The sequence below is a fragment of the Sinocyclocheilus grahami genome, unplaced genomic scaffold (genome assembly GCF_001515645.1).
Source record: "Sinocyclocheilus grahami isolate Dianchi unplaced genomic scaffold, SAMN03320097.WGS_v1.1 scaffold895.1, whole genome shotgun sequence".
NCBI lineage: Eukaryota > Metazoa > Chordata > Actinopteri > Cypriniformes > Cyprinidae > Sinocyclocheilus > Sinocyclocheilus grahami.
Genome location: NW_015506074.1, coordinates 422,603 through 438,320, shown reverse-complemented (window position 1 = coordinate 438,320; position 15,718 = coordinate 422,603). Strand labels below are relative to the sequence as shown.

At 36.5% G+C, this 15,718-nt stretch overlaps 1 protein-coding gene across 1 annotated transcript in view; it reads left to right on the top strand.

Moving 5' to 3' along the window:
• The window catches only part of myo9ab (myosin IXAb), a 123,919-nt gene that overhangs the window by 22,572 nt on the left and 85,629 nt on the right, over positions 1-15,718 (top strand). The window contains exons 2-3 of the mRNA XM_016248860.1: positions 6,937-7,594; positions 10,513-10,749. Coding sequence (XP_016104346.1) covers positions 6,937-7,594; positions 10,513-10,749 — 895 coding nt within the window. The remainder of the gene's footprint in view (positions 1-6,936; positions 7,595-10,512; positions 10,750-15,718) is intronic.

Genomic DNA, 15,718 nt, shown 5'->3' with positions numbered 1-15,718 from the left:
ACACTCTCTCTCACTCACACACACACTCACTCTCTCTCACACACGCACACACTCTCTCACATACACACACGCACACTCTCTCTCACACACACACACTCTCTCTCACTCACACACACACTCACTCTCTCTCACACACACACTCTCTCACTCACACACACGCACGCACTCTCTCACATACACACACACACGCTCTCTCTCACACACACACACACACACACACACTCTCTCACACACACACAAACACACATATACTTTATCATTTTATATCATGTTGATGTCATTCTTTCATTTATTTTCTGTTGCTTTACTGTATATTTGTGCATTTAACACACACTTTTATCCAGAGCGCCTTACAAAAGAGGAGCAAAAGCAGTTTGTCCATATTTGTACTGTACAACACTGTTATTTGCTATCAAGTGATATCATTTCTGTACTGCTGCAGTATTACTGAGAAAGTGTTTCTTTAGAACTAACGGGCGTTACTGTGTCCTCAAGAAGGAGGAGGTCATTAAAGCAGAAGCGCACTCAGTGTAGTGTATAGTCATTGTGCTCTCTGCTAGGCGTGTGCCTTTCATGCATCACTTTAGTCCTATAATGTCTCATTGGTGGCTCTTAATGTCAGCGGCTGATATGATTTGTGTCTCTTGTTTAGTTCCATGAGTGGCGTCTGCTCTCGTCCCCTGAGATCCTCCGTAAGTCTCACATTGTTCTGCCGTTATTGATCGGCAGGAGGCTGGACTGGAGATCGTGTGTCTCTCTTCTTCTGAAATAACTGCTGTTGGATTCCTCTTTCACTCTTATGCAGCTCTAATAAAACACATTCGGTCACTGGACGAATGAAGTGGGTTCACATGCCATGCTGTCTACTGTCTACAAAGGCAGCTTCCTTCTAAGGCAGCATCTTTAGCGCATAAGCAGCTGATTTAAACAAGCTTCTCATGTGTGAGATGCACGTACAAATACAAAAAGTATTCATAAAAAAAAAGTAAAAAAAAAAGTATTTATTGATTTATTTCTCAAAGGATTATACTAAAAGGGCATTAATGGAGTATGGTGCTCAGTAATTTTGAGTTTTGCAGTTTTTGATCATGTGATCCTGATTCCTCATGATTGATTAATTTGCTACATTTTTAATACATTTATTGATACATTTTGCTTCTGTAAATCTGTCTAATATTTTATTTCTAGTTTACATACTTGCATACATTAGTAATTAATTTTGCACTACATGCTTAATACTTTTTATATATTATTATTACAAATGTATAGTTTTTGTCATGCCAATAAAGCACTCTTAAATTGAAAATAGAAATTGACATATTTTTTATTTATAGAAATCTATATAGCAAATTTCCCAACTCAAAATTGCAATTTTATCATACAAAAATGAGAAATAAAAATATATTAAATTACTATAATACAAAAATATTAAATGATATATTAAATTATACAAAGTAATATATATATAATTTATTCTAATTTCTCTAAATATGTAATTAAATAAAATTATACAATGTTTATATTCACACAATACATAAAAATATATGAAGAATGTATTTTGTATAAAGAATGTATAAATGTATTATATTTACTCATTTGTTGATTTTATGTATGTACATATGTAAACTATAGGCTAAAATATAATTAACTATTGATTTATCAATATATTTGGTACTAAATTAACTATATATATTAATTGTGTAAAGTGTATACTTTTATCATTCTTGTGCGGTCAGAGGATGATGGGAAAATAAGTTTATAAATAAAAGTTTCTATCAAGCATGATTAGTTCACAAAATGCTCCTAAATGAGCGACACAGACTGAATAATGATCAATGACCGAGAGAGTTTAATCGCACCATTAGCTGACATTCACTGCTTTTCTGAAGATGTCTAGATAGAAGTCGAACCCGCCTCACAAACAACAACATGGACATCCTGCGAGAGAGCACCAAACTCTTCTGCTTTTCCTTTCTTTGTCCACATATGATTCTCTCTCTCTCTCTCTCTCTCTGTCTCTGTCTCTCTCTCATGTTTCAGGAAATAACAAGCCTCTCTCTCTCTCTCTCGCTCTCTCTCTCTCTCTCTCTCTCTCTCTCTCTCCCCTCCCCCTCTCTGTATCCATTTCCTTCTGGCAAAAAGGGACTTTATGAATAAATGATACAGAATAGCTGAAGGTTCAGATACTAAATAATGAATTTCACCACCAAAAACACAACAACTTCTCCCATCATAAAATAGCGCTCCCCTTCCATATTGATTGTGCTTTGCTTTGGCAACCAGATGCAGAGCAAGCAGCATCCGTGTGTGCATGAGAGAGCTCTCTCTCCCCTCCCCCTCTGTGCATTTCCTCCTCCCCCTCTCAGGCACAGCTGCCACACACACACACACACACACACACACACACACACGCTCATCTGTAGGAGCGGCAGACAGCATTAGGGACGCGAGCGGATCCCCGTCCCGCGTTCAGACGAGCATCCCTCCTATTTAAGGTCCGTTGGGTCCCATGTTTCTCTCCCGGACTCGAGCTTCTTCACCTTATAAGGATCAAACCCGGCTGACTGGAATGTCAGAGTTTGGCGTCCCAGACGCTGGGATGATGATGATGAAGATGATGGGTCGTTCAGGACTGAGCGATGAGGATCTAGTTTAATTCCGGAGTTGAGTCTGCGTGGTTCTCGTTCATGCCTGTCGTTACTCTGCAGGTCACCGGGTGAGTAGTGTTGTTTTTGGCGGCCTGTTTTAATTTGAGTTTGTGTGAAGCTGTCATTTTAGTTTTTATTTGTTTTAGTCACGTTCATACTCTTTTTAGTCTAGTCAAGTTTCATTCATCTAAAAGTCTGAGCATTTTAGTCTTCTTGTAGTCAGAATTATCCATGACTATTTTCGTCTAGTTTTAGTCGACGAAAATTGTATTTTAGTAATGCAATTCTATTTAACCCAGTCAATATAGTATAAGTACCTGGTAGTATAGACAAAACCAAAATTTTCTTTTAGCCAAACCCATTTCAAACAAGGTTATCTTATTATATTATTGTTACCTTATAGACTCAAGAATACATCCATTCCAGACACGGAAGACGCTCTGATTTGAATTTACAACATTTATTTGACCAACCAAACATGTTAGAAGTACACACATATAAATTTAAATAAAGACGAACCCCGGCTGGCCGGCCATCGGTCCCTTTCTCTGTGTCAGACTTAACTTTGTTTGTTGTCGTCTTCTAAATAATGCCGCGAGTGGGGCTTGAGGAAGTGACGTCGCCTGCGTCTGCGCAGTGCGACCTGATGCAGCCGCTGAAGCGGGAAATACTGCAAAATAATAATAATAACGCGACTAAACGAGACGAAATAACGTTATAACATTTCGTTTCGTCTCGTTTTGGTCAACGCAAATGAAGAGACATTTTAGCATAGTTTTTATTTTGTAAACCACATTTAGTCTCGTTTTTATTCGTCAACAATATTGCATTATATTATGGTCATCGTCACATGACCAGCATTTACGGTGCGTCTCGTCTCGTTTTCGTCACGTGATAAAGGTTCGTTGACGACGATATTTAGTCATAATTTTCGTTGACGAAAGCAACACTACGGGTGAGTCTGTGCAGTGTAACAAGTAAATAGTTGAGAAAACGTAAAAAGAAATAAGGCAGCTTGATGCAGTGAGACTTCAGTTCTCTCAACAATAGCTTCTTATTTCTTCTCAGTAAAGATACTTTGTTTAGCCAATGTAAATGGTCTTATTTTGCTAATAGAAAGATTTTTGTCACAGCAACTGAAACAACAATTGCTGTCATTGAGGTCATTTATTTTTCTCTGATGAGCTCTGTACATCACACTAACAATAGTGATAAAACAACAAACAGCAAAACAATGATCCTATAGCAGAAACTGCGTAATTTATTCATGCTGCAGTGCATGCTGGGAACTCACAAAGCCTTAACATTTCAACAGTTTCAACAACAAACTGTGTTTGACTAGTTGGGACACCATTTGGGGTAATTTTGTTGGCCTGACAAGGGTTTTTATCAGTGCCATCAAACGATTAATAGCGATTAATCGCATCCAAAATAAAAGTTTTTGTTTACATAATATATGTGTGGCTGGATCGCGGGAGTCCGGTGTCGTTTAGGAATGAGGTTTCTCAGAGTTTTACTGTACATATGATGGCTGATAATTCATTCCTGGTTCCTCATTCAGTCTGAGGGTCTTCTGTGGGATTTCAAAACGCTTGTTTGCTCTCGTAAACTAACTCTCTCTCATTTGAAAGTATGTTGCATACTTATGATGTTTGTACATTTTTAAGAAAGTCCGTGCAAGTCAGTGTTATTTTTGTATTATTTATGTAATAATTCTGACATTTTGAAGTAGCTTGTATATTTATTTTTAATTTGTTTATTTTTCAGTAATTTTATGCGATTCTTGTCTTTTTTTAAATTAAATTTTTCTTTGTTTTAAAAATAACTATTTAGGTTTATTGTGTTTTTATTTTAGTTTTAGTTCATTTCTATAGTTAGTAATTTTAGTACTTAGTTGCCCAGGTAACATTATCAAGTTTTTTTTTTCTTATATTCATGTTTTGTTTTATTTGAAAATGTTTTTCAGTTTTAATCTTTAGTATTTATTTCCAGTTAGTAATTTTAGTGCTTCAACTTAAACCTGGTTCTGTTGTCTTTTTAACAGATGCCACATGGAAAGACTTTACATGCTACATAAATATTATACATTTAATTACTGTTTTGAAGTAGCATTTATTTATTTTATTTTTTTAATTTAATTTTGTTTAATTTTTAGTCATCTTGTTTTGTGCTTTTGAGATTTTTATTTACTTTTTTATTTATTTGTTATGTATTTTTTTCAGTTTTGGTTTCATTCAGTTTTTTTTTTCCTTCAGTTTTAGTTTTAGTTCAGATTTATTTTTTGTTTATTTCCAGTTGCTTCCCATAACTATAATGCTTCATCTTATTTCAGTTAGTTATCAAGGTAACATCTTTTAATATTTATATTTTATTGTATTGAATAACAATACATTTTAGCACAATTAAAAACATAACTTGGCACAATTAGAAATCATGAGATGAATTCATTTTTATGCTTTTTTAAATGCATCCAAATGATAAACGCAGATTAATTTATAATAAAGTAAATAGATACCAGATAATATTATTAGAGCCACATATTTAATTTAGTAAAAATGTTTTATCTTTATCATTTTTATTATCTTTTTATTATCAGTGTAAATGGTATTAATTAATTTATTTATTTAACTTTTTTATTTAGATGTTGTATAAATAAAGATTATTGTGAATAAAAATAGAGAACAAATTATAAAATATCATAAATAATAAAATAATGTGTTCTATTTTGATTAATTGTTCACAATTTTTTTTCTATACAGTTAATCAAAATAAAACAAAATCTAAAATATTGTTATATTAATCATTCAGTAATAATGCAGAAACTTTAATTTTCTGTAAAGCTGCTTTGTTTTTGTTTATAATGCCATATAATATTAAAAATGAAATCAACTATTTAGTTTATTTTAATGAATAGTAAATCAAAAATTACTTGTTTTGCACGATTCGTCAAAATACAAAAAATATATAAAATATATTAATTAATAAATGTAATAAAGCCTTAATATAAACACATAAAAATATAGTATACATTTAATATAAATAAAGATTTCTTCTAATATTAAATATTTTATTATTTTTAATTTTACATTGTGCTTGACTGTAAAGCGGTGTGAAGTGTGAGTGAGCTGCAGGTGTGATGCTGTACAGTATGTGTTGCTCAGGTATCGTATAGTCCTTGATTTGTCTCATCTCACCGTCGCTCATCTTCAGTGTTACCCAGACCTGTCAGCAGTCAGAGAGACACAGACGGGAACTGTCGTGTGTTTGTGGTGTCATGTGTTTAAGGAGGATCAGGCGTTTCGTTTAATAGCAGACAGAAGTGTGTTAATAGCGCAGATGTGAACTGCTGGATGCGGCTCCGTCCCAATACCTAGTGTGCTGTCTTGCTGCATACTCCCTGGATAGGCAACTGTCTTCTAAGTCAGCATCCTGACTGAAATACAAGCTCGTAAGTGACTGGTTTGAAGTGCTCCAAAGACAGTAAAGTGTATAGTTGTGTTGCATTGCATTGTGGGATTGCATTCATTATGAAGGAAGCATTAGGTTTGTGAACAGAGCTACTGCTTTTTCTGCTTAAATCGGTCTCTCTCTCTCTCTCTTTCTTCCATCTGTTCTTTATGCATTATATATTTGCTCGGCTGTTTTTAACCTGCTTCAACACCTCTGCTCTCTTCCTTCCTTCCTTTTTCCTGCTCTTTTATTCTGTGTTTGGTTTTAATAAGCATCTCTAAAAGTATCTGCTTGGTCGTATTAAAGGAATCTGAAAATGCTATTTACTCACCCACATGTTAATTCAAACCCACATATCTATCTATCTATCTATCTATCTATCTATCTATCTATCTATCTATCTATCTATCTATCTATCTATCTATCTATCTATCTATCTATCTATCTGTCTGTCTGTCTGTCTGTCTGTCTGTCTGTCTAATAGGATAGATTTTAATAAGCTGTTTTGGTGCTCCGTTCTATCTATCGTTCTGTCTATCGTTCTATCTATTTTTATTTATTTTTTTAAATTTGTGTTATTATTGTTTATTTTATTTTATTATTTTAGTTTATTTACCTTCTTTTTTAATAGTTTTAGTTTGTTACTAGGGTTGCAAAGGGGTGGAAAATTTACGGTAAATTTCCAGAAACTTTCCAAAAATCCCTGAAATATTCCAAAAAATCCTTGAGAGTTTCCAAAATTTCTGGATTTTCCACCTTTTTGCAACCCTATTTGTTACGATAGCCACCCTGGACCGTAAGTGCGTTCTGACTGCCGCTTGTGTTTATCTGTCCGCAGGTGGGATGTCGTGAATCTGTCGGGTGACTCTGGTGCCGATGGGAGCTGCTGCAGCATCATGAGCTGCCATGATGCCGGAGGGCGCCGGCGTTACGAGGACTCGGAGTTCACGTTGCGCGTGTATCCCGGCGCTCTGTCCGAGGGCACCATCTACTGCCCAGTCTCGGCGCGGAAGGTGACGTCGGCGGCGGAGGTCATCGAGCGCGTCATCGAGCGGCTGCAGCTGGACCGTGCGCGCCTCTACGTGCTTGCTGAGGTCAAGGAGTTCGGCGGCGAAGAATGGATCCTGAACCCCTGCGACTGTCCCGTGCAGCGCATGATGCTGTGGCCGCGCATGGCGCTGGAGAACCGGCTGGCTGGAGAGGATTACCGCTTTCTGCTGCGCGAGAAGGATCTGGACGGATCCATCTGCTACGGAAACCTGCAGATGTGGCTTCGTGTAACTGAGGAGCGGCGACGGATGGTGGAGCGCGGACTCCTCCCGCAGCCTCCGTACGTCGACGATCTCTGCGCGCTGCCCGATCTAAACGAGCGGACTTTGCTGGAGAACTTGCGCGGACGCTTTCGCCAGGAGAAAATTTACACGTACGTCGGCGGGATCCTGATCGTCGTCAACCCCTTCAAGTTCCTGCCCATCTATAACCCCAAATACGTTAAGGCAAGACACTGCAGGCAAAAACGCAGTTTTTTTTTTTTTATTAGGGCTGGGAGTCCAGAGGTGGGCAGTATTTCAAAAACATGTATTTGAAATACAAAATACTACTTTGTATTTAAAGCTGCAGTCCGTAACTTTTTTTGGTTAAAAATGGTCCGGAATCAATATTTGAGCAAGTACATAACCAGCCAGTGTTTGAAACTATCTCCTTACTTTAGCCCGATTCACAACGGTTATCTTATAATAATGTTTTCTAATTTGAGTGGTATGGGTAGGTTTTCGCGGGAAATTCGAGCATGGCACTGCGTCATTACGTCACGTCTGTAAACATAAAGAAGTTGTCCCGGCTACTAGACTATCGCATGTGAGGATCCTGCCGGTGGCCAATCGTTTATAGCCTTTTCTCACAGCAGCCAGAATAATTAATTGTATCATTTTGATGGCGGATTGTAATCCAGAAAGGATTGTGTGTTTATAAGTTTTAAAATTAAATCACCGTTGGTAGCGCGATTTATTGTAATGCTTTTTTCCTCAGTTGGTCAGAACAAACGTGGCAGACTTGTTACTTGTTCAGATGACAATATCCGGTGAAAATGCTTATTTGAGTCATATATTCCAAGACGTAGGCTAGAATATCCACACCAGTGCGGTGACTGACTGCCACACATACTCTTCAGAACACTAGATTCATCCGCGCTGGAGCCGAGCCGCTGCACAACCCACGCAAGGAAGATAATTCCACACACAGCTGCAATTGCAGGTTTTTAAACAGAGATGGCGACAAAGAGGCAAAACTTACAGACTGCAGCTTTAAATACCTTTGGAAAAAAATCTAATGCATTTTGCATTTAAATACATTTAATCTTAGCATTTTTGAATTTTCAAAAGCATAAGGTACACTCTTAAAAATAAAGGTGCTAAAAAGGTTGTTCACAGCGATGCCATAGAAGAACCATTTTTGGTTCCACAAAGAAGCATTCAGTCAAAGGTTCTTTACAGAACCATCTCTTTCTTACCTTTTTATAATCTGAAGAACCTTCTTTCGCCGCAAAGAAGCTTTTGTGAAACAGCAAGGTTCTTCAGATGTTAAAGGTTCTTAATGGAACCATTTAGACAAAAAGGTTATTTGATGGCATCGTGAAGCATCAACAATACATGTATTTGAAATACTATTTTGTATTTAAATACCTTTGGGAAAAGTCACATGTATTTTGTATTTAAATACATTTAATCTTAGTATTTTTGTGTACTTGTTGATACAGGAAATCAGCAGTCTAATAAAGAGGTTGATTGGCAAAAAGTATTTAGAAAATACAAAAATACTAAGATTAAATGTCTTTAAATACAAAATAGAAAATAGTATTTTAGTAATCGATGCATCGCGATTCGTGGATCGATTATAAGATTAGCGGAATGCATCGCGAATCTCTCTGGAATCGATTCTGAGCTTAGGTTTTAACAGTAGATGGCGCTGTGTGCTTTAGAAACGGCCGTACTCTGCTCGCTTCCAGTTCCTTACACACGCACCATTTGAACCTAAAATAATCATTCATACAGTTTGAAAAGGTTGAAGCGAATTACAAGGGTCTTCATAGTAGGCTGTTTACATTAATCTCTCGTCATAAAAGCCAAGGTGCAAGTACATTTAACCACTTGCATGAGTCAGCCGAACGCTCTTCTTCGTGAACGTTTGAGTGTGTGGTTAAAATCTAGCCTAGAGCGCCATCTGCTGTTAAAAACTAAGCTCAGAATCGATTCCAGAGAGAATCACGATGCATTCCGATAATTTCAGAATCGATCCACGAATCACGATGCATCGATTTATTGTCCCAGCCCTATTTTTCATGCACTTGTCAGTTTTGAGAGTTTGGGCTTTTTGGTTTTTCAGATTAGTGGAAAGAAAACATCTACAATACACTTTTAAGTTTCTTTTATAGCACTTTATCTATTTGCGTCTGTAGATTGCAGTTAAAATATACATATCTTTAAAGGCCGTTTTCTCAAAATGAGATTTTTTTTTCCTTCACTGAGCCAAAAATCTCCACTTCAGTTGCACTTACATACTTTACAATAAAACTTTACAGTTTTATTACAATCTATATTCTGAAGGTTTTTACAGGGGGGCTTGTTCATATGTGACCCTGCAGCACAAAAGCAGTGTTAAGTCGCTGGGGTATATTTGTAGCAATAGCCAACAATACATTGTATGGGTCACAATTATACATTTCTCTTTTATGCTAAAAATCATTAGGATATTAAGTAAAGATCATGTTCCATGAAGACATTTTGTAAATTTCCTACTGAAAATATATCAAAACTTCATTTTTGATTAGTAATATGCATTGCTAAGAACTTCATTTGAACAACTTTAAAGATGATTTTCTCAATATTTAGATTTTTTTGCACCCTCAGATTCCAGATTTTCAAATAGTAGTATCTCGACCAAATATTGTCCTCTCCTAACAAACCATACATCACTGTTAAAAATGGACCCTTATGACTGGTTTTGTGGTCCAGGGTCACATATACAGTATAATTTGCCTGGTTTTATACAACATTTTATTCTTAAAAATGTAAATCTTTTTGCGGCTGTTGTCAATATTTTCTGATTTATGAAGTGAATAAAAGAGATATTCAAAGTCCCCTCTGTAAAAACATTTGAGTCTAATATGTCAGCAAAGTCAAACAAAAATTTTGATTCTGGCTTTATCCAATGTAGAGATTTTTGTTCTAGAAATGTATGCAAATTAGCGCATATTTAATAAGATAATGCCTCCTTTGCATATTTAAACATAACAGTTCAGAAAACATGTAATACAAAAGATGTTTATAATTCTTAATGTAATCAATCAACTGTGTAAGTATGGTGATATTTATTAGTTAATTTTTTTCCCTATTCACGTGGGGTGTCTCGCCTTTAGATGTACGATAAGCAGCGGCTGGGGAAGCTGGAGCCGCACATTTACGCGGTGGCTGACGTGGCGTATCACGCCATGCTGCAGAGGAGGAGGAACCAGTGCATCGTGATCTCGGGAGAGAGCGGATCAGGAAAGACGCAGAGCACCAACTTCCTCATCCACCACCTGACGGCACTCAGCCAGAAGGGCTTCGCCAGCGGCGTGGAGCAGATCATCCTCGGGGCCGGACCTGTGCTGGAGGTGAGGATGGGCTTTAGTGCTGATAAAGCGTGCTTCGGTGCCTCGTTTTGCTGCTGTGATCCGTGAATGCTGGTTTTACTGTCTTTGTGTATTAATTAAAGTAGGGCTGTGCGATGTATATAGTCTGCGATAATATCGTAATTGTTGTTTTAACGATGTGCGATTTGACATTATCGAGCATTTTGCAAAAACAAAACAAAACGCCTACAGAGAGCATGCTTTACGTGAAGTCTAGAGTAGTGTGCATATGCATTTAGAGTGTGTTCTTTCACTGCAAGATTCAGTCTATTAAAAAATATTTACAATGATCACAAATTCAAGACTTGGGGGCAGAAAATTTATATATTTATACCACTTCATATAGTTAATCAATTTCACACGAAGAATGCCGTTTTTCTCCAAAAATTACTGTGATTTACAAATGTGATATTGATTTTAATTAATAAAATCAAAGAAGTTAATTAAGAGACTTAAGGCCTGTTCACACCAAGCACGATAACTATAAAGATATAGTTCTAAAAATCATTCTCAATATTAAAGAATAGCCAAGTTCACACCACAACTATAACGATAAAGGCACAGAGAAACGATATTTTATTGATACTGATTTAATTTGCCTGGTAACAGCTAATTCTAATTCCCTGATTAAATGTAAGAATTTGATTCAAAAGATAATGCACACTTTTAGAAAAATGGCTTTATAAAGGTAAAAATGCCCATAAAAGTTAAAAATCAATTTAATCTTATTGGAAAAGATTAATTTCTATCGGTGTGAACTGACCACCACACAGAATATGAAGAATATGAAAAACTTTAGGAGTCAGCTGTTTATGGCAGTCCTTAAAGGTCACATATTTTACACCTTTCTGGAGTTTTATTTTAGGTTTTGATGTCCTTAAGAATATATATTTGCGGTATAAGAACCAAAAACCATCTCAATATATTTTTACAGCTCCTCTCTCAGGAGCTCTGCTGAGAACAGGTCGATTTTGACCTGTCTAATTAATATTCATGAGCCTCTCTTCTGGTTGGCCTGTTGTTTTCTGAGTGAAGCACGGCCAGGCCAACCACAGGTAACTAGGGTCAGTGACGTCACAGCGCTAGCTGGAGGCAGCTAAACAAAGGGGAAACTGGAGGCGGCCCATTCAAACCAGCGCAGGTTCGGCTACATAAGGAGCTTAAAATATCATCTTGTTGGGTGCCAGAATCGATGTAATACAGCCTCAAATTATAAATTTGATCGCATATCTGCTGCCACTGCCAGACAAAAAAACAACGACAGCTGTGGTTAAACGCGATAAAACGAGCAGACTGGACAGAAAGGATCGTCAAAAATGCTCACGTTTGCAGCGCACACTTCTTATCAGAAAAGGTTCAATAAAGTATTGTGTTTTGTTGTTATGGGATCTACGCGATGTACGCATCTACAGATTTCTTGCCATATGTCTATGTTTCTTGCATCTCACGACTATGTCGTGTATGAAATATTGTCTGTGTGCATGTGTGTAAAACAACAAACTGACGATTTATATATAATAATTTGTAATTGTATATACATTGTTGTGATTAATTGTGGCTGGAACAATAATGTAGCTGTAAAAATAGTTTCCTGCTGAAATTGAAATGTATCTACATCTTCATCTTGACTAGATAGACACGCTGAGTTTGTCTTCACTATACGCGTTAGATGTGATCACCTCATAGTAGCAATCCTGTCAGATCGTCCATCCTCTGAGTGAGAGTGTAACGTTACAGGTCGGCTGATCTGGTTTTGTGGTTAAAGTTAACCTTTTCGACATGTTTCCGTGTTGTTGTTGTTGCTCAGCAATGGCATGGACGCGATGTTGTCTGGGGGTGTGGCTAAAGGAGAGTGGGACGGTGGGCGGTGCTCGGGGAGGTGACTGAAGGCGGTGACTGTGTAGTTCTGACCTCAACTTTTTACGGAAGTCACAACGGTTCGTGAAAATCACAGCTACTTTATGCAGGCTGAGTGCATTTTACTGTGGACTGACTGTTTTGAAACTTATATGGTAGTTAATTAGCCCCTAGACCTCAGTTATCGTGAAAAAAGCCAGGTAATTTCAGTTTTGACAATATGGGACCTTTAAGATCAGCACAATAACACGCTCAGCAAAATATCAGCTAATTATCATTATCAATAAAATCACAGAAAATATCAAGATATTATTTTTTGTCAATATCGCACACCCCTAACTTGGAGTAGGGCGCTATGATTTCCACGATGCGGAAAAGCGGACGGAATCGCGGAATACATTCATAAAAATGGAATTTACTGTATAATGCGGAATTTCACTGAATTTGTCGAAGTTTGGATGCATTAATCTAAAGTAGGTCAGTACACTTCAATCAAATCGCGATATGGACCAGTATGTGTAAATATTATAAATTATAAATATTAAGCAGCAAAAAGACGTTAAATAAGAATCCTCCATGTTCTGTGTCTGTGTGAATGAATGGCGCAGATGCACGGTTTTGTTTACTACACACATACTGACGCTAGCGGTGATTTCAGCATCTGCCGTCTCGCTAAATGAGGACACAAATTCTACCTTTATTTATTTAGCGCTTTTAACGATACAGATTGTGTCAAAGCAGCTTTACAGTATCAAATTCATTCAAAGCATTTTACCGTTTCGTTTGAGAAAAATGGTCATATCATATACACACAGAAGTGTAAAGGTATACACGGCAAACTCGTCAAAATAAAAGTTCGGTTTAACTTGAATAAATTGTGTCAGAAATATATTATTGTGCAGTAACAATTTACGTAATACTACTACTACTAAATTATTAAAACGTAATTTTTTAAGGAGTAAGCACAATATTTCTCCCATGTTTTAATTTTCATACTAAACCCCCTTTGTTTTTTCAAAAATAAAGTTGTTGTTTCTTTTCATTTGATTAAAAGATCAATTAAATGACTGTTTTATGCCTTCATTTGATAACCTGGAGGTAAGAACGGACTGAGAAAGCAGGTTTCCGCGCCTCGTTTAGTTGCTGTGATCCGTGAATGATGGTTTTGCTGTCTTTGTGTGTTACTTACATACAGAATAGATCGGAATAGTGGATTGGAGTGGAATGAGTGAGATTAAGTACCTGTCCGAGCTGCAGAAATACTGAATCTAGAGCTACTTTTTGATTTGGAATTTGGCTGGTTGATAATACGGTGGTCATGTTATTGTGCCAAGTGCATTCAAAAAATGAAGTACAATTTGATTTTTATATATAATTGGTACATAAAAACCAAAATGTCATTCTTCTTGCTCTCATTGTGACACTTTATCACTGAGAAAACTGACACTAGCGCACCATTCAGCCCACAAATCTGACTGAACGTCACAGAGCTGAAGTTTGGGCCTAAAAGCATCTGACAAGCTTCTCTTTTGGACATGAAGCGATGGGTTGTTTAGACGAACTGCTGTATTTTGTGCGCAGTGTTCCTCGCTCAAGTGTGTTTGCACCAAACGCAGGAGCTCAGATCCTGCTGTTTGGATGACATAAATAAGAGTGAAAACCGCAGAAAATATGCTGTGTTTATGCGGCATGTCGCTTTAAACACAGAAATAGAAACACTGGCTCTTCATACAGTTATGACAAGTATTTCAGCACGCAGATGGGAACGCCTTTGTTTGTGTTTGTGATGTCGCTGTGTGTGTGTGTGTGTGTGTGTGTGTCTCTGTGTGTGTATGTATATGTATGTGTGTGTGTGTGTGTGTGTGTGTGTATGTGTGCGCGTGTGCGTTTAACACATACCAGACGGACGTTGTAACTCGGATTCTTCTTGACTTGCCAAAAGCGGACTGTATTTGTCGGACACGCATGTCAGTGGTCTCAGATTTAACACGGATACGGTGTGTGTAGCTCACACACTGTATATACTTGTTATAGTATAATATATATGCATTATACAGGTTAGTGTATGTAATAAGCAACAAGCTTTGTATCAGTGTTATTTTAGAAGTGTTTATATACTATTATACTGCGAAATGCATGCATTTTAGGTTTTATAAATAATTAGAATTTGTTTTAAATTTTAATAATTAATTACATTCATTTTTTTCAGTTTTCATATTTATTTCCCGTAAATTCAGTTAGTTACCGGTGCAATTTTCCCTTTTTTCATTCAAAGCTTTTTAACTAATATTCAATTTTAGTTTAAGTTTTAGTAATTCAGTTTTTTTAAAACATTAAGTAGGTTTCATTCATTTCAGCTTTAGTTTGAATTTACTTCAATTTAAACTTGTTTCATTTTGTTGCCAAGGCATTTAAAGTTTTTATTTTTATTTTTTATTTTTTTTATTGTTATTACTGTTTATAGTTAAGTCTTTTATCTTACATTTATATTTTATTTCAGCTTTATTTCAATTAGAAATCATCTTTTAAAGTTAGTACTTTAAGTACTTTTTTTGTACTTTTTGTAGTATTTTTTTATAATACTGTTTACGTTTAATTTACTTCAGTTTTAGTATTTATTTACAGCGAGTAATTTTACTACATCAGCTCAAACATAGATTTGCCAAGGAATTATTTCAAATTTGGATTTAAAGTTTTTCCATCTAATATTTGTTATTTTTTGTTTTTCAATTATAAGTGAAATGTTTCAGTAGTATAATAACCCTGCTTTGCATGAGTGATTTGAACAGCCAGTTCAGAATCTGATTTTGCAGAAGTAACACTGGCACTGTGGCGGGAAACAGGGTTACCGTGGTAACCTTAACTATGACTTCTGCTTCTGCAGGAACTAAACAGCAGCATGATGTCATTGTTCATTATGCTGACTAGAGTTAGTGTTCATGTTTGATGTTGTTGAATCTGACGCTCCTGACGGCTGAGGTTTAAACGCACTGACATTTCACTCACGAGAGGACACACACACACACACACACTCACTCTCACACACACACACACACACACACACACACACTCACTCACTCACTCACTCACTCAC